Source organism: Pipra filicauda, unplaced genomic scaffold (assembly GCF_003945595.2).
Source record: "Pipra filicauda isolate LSUMZ 115617 unplaced genomic scaffold, ASM394559v2 scaffold80_size11013439_pilon, whole genome shotgun sequence".
Lineage (NCBI taxonomy): Eukaryota > Metazoa > Chordata > Aves > Passeriformes > Pipridae > Pipra > Pipra filicauda.
The window spans coordinates 7,294,621-7,300,756 of NW_024104987.1; the positions used below are offsets into that span (position 1 = coordinate 7,294,621).

The window sequence follows — 6,136 nt, forward strand, 5'->3', positions numbered from 1 at the left end:
CCCCAGAACCCTTCAGGGTGGGAGGGGAGTTCAGGGAGCTCCAGGGAAGCTGTAACAACCTGGAGTACCAGCAGTAAGGGGACACTTCAGCCCCGTCTCAGGTGTTTGCTGAGGAAAGGGGGACCTGCAGAGAAAGTCACTGGGAAGCAGAGCTGGGAACAGGCAGCTCTAACAGCAGGAGGACGTTGGTATTTTGGGGATTAAACGTGAACAGGGAGAGCCCTGGAGAGCACAGCAGAAAGCAGAGGAACTCCACAGCCTCGGAACAGGACACCACCACAGGTCTGCCCCAACCCCAGCAGCTGTGCTTGTGCTCCACCTGTCCACACCAGGTACATCCTGTCCAGGGAGTGAGGGGAAGGACACTGAGGTCCGTGTGCTTGGGCAGCTGAAGCCAGATCCACAAACCCTGACCTTGTGCAGGTTTACCACCTGTGTAGCCAAACACTTCCCAACCTACAACATCCAAGAGGGAAAGTGGTCCAGCCAGGCGAAGGGCTGCCCTTCTCCCCTGCACTCTGCTGAGCTCCCCAGCTCCGTGCCAGCTGGCTGGGATAACAGGCTCTTCCCAATAAAGACAGCTCTGCCAACACTTCTCAGAGTGTGTTTAATCAGGCTCATCTCTCCAAGGGGACTGCACAAATAAAGGCTGACACAGCCCTGAACTGCAGCGCTGTTAAGAGGAGGAAATCCAGGCTGGCCTGGCTCTGTTTGTTCCCTAAACAGGCAAAAGGAGAACTGTGATCCGTGCAGAGAAGCAAGGCAGGGCATCTCTGGGGGGACTCTACCCTGCCAGCCACTGATCAGCTCTGCTGCAGAATCAGGAGCAAGATTTCAGCCTGGATTCACTTCGAATGTCCTCGTTAAGCAGCCTCTTGACCACGCAGCTCCAGCACTGTGAGCACCTGCTGCCCTTGGCTGCCTTTCCCAGGGGATCTGGGAGCTGAGGGGCTGAGACTTTGTCACCTCCCTCCAGAGGCGCTGAGGGAGTGCACGAAAGCTGGGAGGCAGCATCCCAGCGGGCACAGAGCGCTGGGAGGGGGCCAGCTCCTAGTAAATGCCATAGGTGGGCTCGTCTGTGTCCCGGTACCTGTCCAGGTACCTCAGGGGCTGCTGGCGTGGGAACTTCAGCTGGCGAGGGTGGTACACGGGCGGGCGCACGAACTCGAATATCGGCTCCCTCATGTCTGCAAAGGAGGGACCCACAACCTCAGCACGAGGCCTCAGATCCCAACCCAGGCCCCCTTCCACCCCCACGGGAACAGGGCTGCTCATTCCAAGCAGCCTTTTAGAGGCTGTTCCCTCAGACTGCCGTTTGGAGGAGGGTGGCTCAGGGAGGACCCAGTCCATGCCGATCCCAGACACATCCCAGGCCTGAGTGAGAGCCTGCAGCCACATGGGATCGTGTCCCACCCGCCCCCTCCAGCATCCCCACACACTGCATTCATTCCTTACTGAGCAGCTGATGGAAGATGGAAGTGACAGAGCTGTCCCACCGACACTGGAAGAAGGCCAGCCCTGCTGGGGTTATGGCATCCTCGTGCTTTCTGTAGAAGTCAAACGTGCTGAAGGTTCTCATCTTGAGGCTGTAGCTGGAAACAAGACACAAGCACAAGGGCTGAGGTGAACCTCTCCCTGCAGCAGCACCCTGGGAAGGCAACTGCTCCACATTGCCCCAGAGCCTATGAAACAGAGGGAAAATGGAGCCAGCAAAAGGAAATCTCCCAGTGTCTCCAGCTCTGTGCACATTTCTGTCCCAGTCCAGTTCCACAGCAACAGGACTCTGTGGGGCTGGGATTGTGGCTGCAGGGGACACACAAACCCAAAGCAGCCCTGTGGAGTGATAGGAACTGCCCTCCTACTGCAGTGACAGGCAGATGAACACAACAAGCAGCAACAGCAGAATTACCACGGCGTCGGCCGAGTGTCCTCGCGGAAGTCGATGGGATGGTCTTGCTTGAAGAGAAGGAAGATGAAGCGATGGTAGCCAGTCCCCATGGCAGGGAAGGGGGGCAGGTAGTGGCAAATCTCCTTTCCTGACTTGATGTCATTGCCTGGGATGTTGGTTCTGAACACAAAGACATTTACTTTGCTGTGTATCCACTCGTTTCCCTCCAGCAGATTCACCCAGGGTTGCGAATCACTCTGCCACGTTTTGAGGTGACTTCTGCCCCATTTGATAAGGGAACAGATAGCAGAGGCTGCTTTCATTGGAGGAAAAATCCCATCCAGTGATTGGAATGCCAAACAGCAGCAACACCTGGAACTCCTGCATCTTCAGCAGGACCCAGAACAGGGGGCTACAGGAGCTCATGGCAGGGGCACCAGGGAAAGCCACGGATTCCCAAGCTGTTGGGGGAGTTCCTGCCCACACCCTGAGCACAGGGCACGTGGCTCTGTTGTACTCACACCAGCCAGTGCAGGTACTCCGAGTCTGTGTCCCTTAGATGTCCATCTGCCAACACACAACAGAGAAAGGTGACTTAGGGACCCCCTGGTGTTTGCATTGACCCCAAAGTGAGAATGCTCAGACCTGCTTTGATCAGAGGGAGCACCTTGAGACCTCCCAGCATTCCTTTCCTATCACAAAAGGAGCTCATTCCTATAGGATTGAGTTTAAAATGAGGAGCAAAGAACTCTGCAGATCTAATTCTGAGATTCTTGGAATATTCTCAGTCAGCTGCTTCCCTTCACTGTGCCTTGGTTTCTCAGGGTGAACAGTGTCAGCAAACCTGCCTTCCAGGCAGACTGACAAGGGAGAGGAATTTTGGGATGGGAGTCAGGGAATTGTTGGTGTGACACAGGTCCTGTTTTGTCACTGTTCTCTCTCTTAACTGCTACAGATATGGGGAGGCTACAGTCTTTCCTACATATTACATGTCCCTCCCTAGCAGATATCACATCACCTTTGACTATGCAGCCAAAAGAAACAGGAGTTAACCAAAAGCAGAGTGAAACAACCCAGTTTAAATGTGTTTTTTTTTAAAGAACTCTCTGCTTACCTGGATTTGTGAGCAACAAAGTCCAGAGGGAGCCTTTATCTGCCTCGTATGACACTGCAGGGGGACTGGAAGCCTAAAAGGGCAACATAAAGAGAAGGTAAATCACTCAAACAACAGGTTCCATGAATTTTTCACAGGCAAGGCTGGAAAACAACAAAGACTGGGCACAGCCAGGCCACTGGAATCCAGCTCCACCTGGATTGCCCCCAGAGCATTAATAACCATCAGCCTGCTAACAGACAACCATCCTGCTGCAAATATCTGTCCTTATCAGGTCCATCAAATACATTTCCTTCAGCACAGAGGAAATGCTGCAGTAAAAGGAACACTGGAAGCATCTGACAGAAACAGACAGACAGGAACAGGCTTCCCACGGGGTCCAGGCTGTTCCCAGCCCCCCTCACGCACCTCTGACGGAGTCACCATGTTCCCATAGTAGACTGGCACGAGGTGCTCGTCCTCTTGGCTGTAGTGCACCCTCAGGGCCACCCATGGGGTGAAGGTGGCCCCCTTGAACAGGTCCCTGAACACCCCGCAGTGCTCGGCCACGCGCTGCTTGTGGAACGGGCCGCTGGTCCTCTCCCACTCTGCCCTCACCTCATCGAGGGGAATGAGCACTGCAGGGAGACAGGAAGGCTGCAGAGGCACAGCTGGGCACTGGGGCAGCCAGGGCAGGGAGGGGGTGGTGGGGCACTGACCCGTCTGGAGCCGCGCTGCTCTTTCCATCTCAGCGTTCTGGCGGTTCCCCCTCAGGATCGCCTTTCTCTCCCTGATCTCCTTGGCCCGTGACACCCTCTGACGTGGCAGGCTGATGTCTGTCTGTGGCTCTTCAGACAGGGGTGAAAAGATCGCACAGGTGAAATATGTGAGCACCCAAAACAGCCAAACACAACACTCTGCGAAATGTCTGAAAGTGTGGGAAAGAGGCACAAACTTCCAGACATCAGGATCGTGGAATCACAGAATGGTCTGGGTTGGGAGGGACATTAGAGACCACAGAGTTCCAAACCCTGCCATGGGCAGGGACACCTTTCACTAGAAAAGACTTGAAAGGATGATCAGGACTTGATTCTGCACCTCCAGGCTCCTCCTCCTCCTTCCCCAGCTCATCACCCTCCCATTCCCAGCTTTGGGACAGGGAGCAGCCCAACTGTCATTTGCTGCAGGTCTGGAACTCTGTATCCTGCTCTGCTCTCCGTGGCACTACTGAGGCTCCAAGGAATCATTTCTTTGCTTTGTGACTTTTGGCAAGTCCTGACCAGCCTCCCTCCTGGAAAACTGCCACCCCTTTCCCCAGGAGACATTTGCACCGTGCAAGGGCTGACCTTGTCCCAGAGCTCCTCACAGGGCAGGTCTGGGGGCAACCTCATGTCCCCCAGAGCAGCTTCCCAGGCCTCCAGCAGCCCCTCCCAGGGTACCTTTGGGGGGGTTGGTGTGCTGATGGTACGTCTTCCACCACCGGGGCTTCCTGCTCTCCTTCTCCGCCAGCCGGAAGTACCGGGTGAAGCTCCGGTATTTCTCCAGGGCATCCAAGTTACTGACATCGATGTCCTCGTTGGGCATCGGCCCCAGGGGGGCTGCCCTCTTCCAGAGCACGGCTGTGGGGGAACAGAGAGAGAGGAGTGAGTGTGGAACAACAGCATGATCCAGGCTGTGCCACCCCCATCTCCCACAGCCACATTCCCAGAATCATAAAATCAACTGGGCTGGAAAAGACCTCCGAGATCATCAACCTTGATCCAACCCTGCTGTGGTTACCAGACTATGGTACTGATGACACATCCAGTCTCTTCTTAAAAACCTCCAGGGATGGTGACTCCATCACCTCCCTGGGCAGCCCATTCCAATGCCTGATCACTCTCTCTGGAAGAAATTTCTTCCCAGTGTCCAACCTAAACCTGCCCTGGCACAGCTTAAGATCGTGCCCTCTTGTCCTACTGCTCGTTGCCCAGGAGAACAGACCGATGCCCAGGATCACAGGATGGGACACCTTGGAAGGGACCACAGTGTCCCATCTGGTCCCACCTCCCTGCTCCAGCAGGGCCATCCCAGAGCACACAGCACAGGGTTGTGTCCAGATGGTTCTGGGATATCCCCAGGGAGGAGACTCCACACCCTTTCTGGTCTCTGTTCAGGGCTGGGTCACTGCACAAGGAAGATCTTCTTCATGTCCAGATGGAGCCTCCTGGGCATCAGTTCCTGCCCGTTCCTCTTGTGCCATTGCAGGGCCCCCCCAGCAGAGCCTGGTCCATCCTCTGCCCCGTCCCTGCAGACCCTGACACACACTGGGGAGTGTCTCAGTGTCTCCTCTGAAGGCTGAACAGCCCCAGCTCTCTCAGCCTTTCCTGGTCAGGGAGATGCTCCAGTCCCCAGATCACCTCAGTCACCCTCCACGGGACTCTCTCCAGGAGCTCCAAATCTCTCTCATCCCGAGGAGCTCAGAACTGGACATAGGCTCCAGGTGAGGCCTCGCCAGGGCTGAGTTCCTTGCCAGGGAACACTCCTCCTCCTCCAGCCCAGTGACCTCCTTCTGCCCCCCAGGCACTGCTGAGGCAGGGACAGCTCGTTGTCCACCAGGACCGCCAGCTCCATCTCCACCTCCAAGAGCTGCTTTTCCAGCTGGTCAGCCCCGGCCTGTGCTGCAGTCTGGGGTTATTCCTTCCCAGGTGCAGGACCCTGCACTTGCCTTTGTTGAACTTCAGACAGTTCCTCTCTGCCCACCTATCCCACCTGTCGAGGTCCTTCTGAAGGGCTGCACAGCCCCCTGCGGTATCGGTCACTCTTCCCAGCTTTGTGTCACCGAACTTGCTGAGGAGGCACCGACCCCTCATCCTAGTCACTGATGAACAAGTTAAACAGCACTGGGCCCAGCACTGAACCCTGGGGGACACTGCTGGTGACAGGGCCTGGCGTTCGGGACCCAGGCGTCCGGGAGCGCTCCCCCCGCCTCTCCAGTCCCCTCCAGACCGGTCCCAGCCCTCTGCCCCCCTCACCGGCCGTTCCGAAGCTCCGCCCGCCCCGGGCCCCGCGCAGAGCCGCGCTCAGCAAGGGCGCCGCCATCTTGTGCGCTGGGCTGGGGGAAGGACCCCGTTACCATGGCGACGGGCGCTGCGTCACGCAGCCCTGACTTGGAA

At 56.7% G+C, this 6,136-nt stretch overlaps 1 protein-coding gene across 1 annotated transcript; it reads right to left on the reverse strand.

Annotated features, from left to right (window-relative positions):
- Positions 1 to 593: 593 nt before the first annotated feature.
- Positions 594 to 6,082, reverse strand: MRPL38 (mitochondrial ribosomal protein L38). Its single transcript, XM_027749864.2, has 9 exons — positions 5,996 to 6,082; positions 4,421 to 4,600; positions 3,701 to 3,829; positions 3,411 to 3,619; positions 3,003 to 3,075; positions 2,410 to 2,455; positions 1,910 to 2,068; positions 1,456 to 1,592; positions 594 to 1,187 (listed from the first exon to the last, which is right to left on the reverse strand). The coding sequence occupies exons 1-9, from the start codon at positions 6,060 to 6,062 to the stop codon at positions 1,051 to 1,053; spliced, it is 1,137 nt and encodes a 378-aa protein (XP_027605665.1). The 5' UTR covers positions 6,063 to 6,082; the 3' UTR covers positions 594 to 1,050.
- Between the last annotated feature and the right edge of the window lie 54 nt (positions 6,083 to 6,136).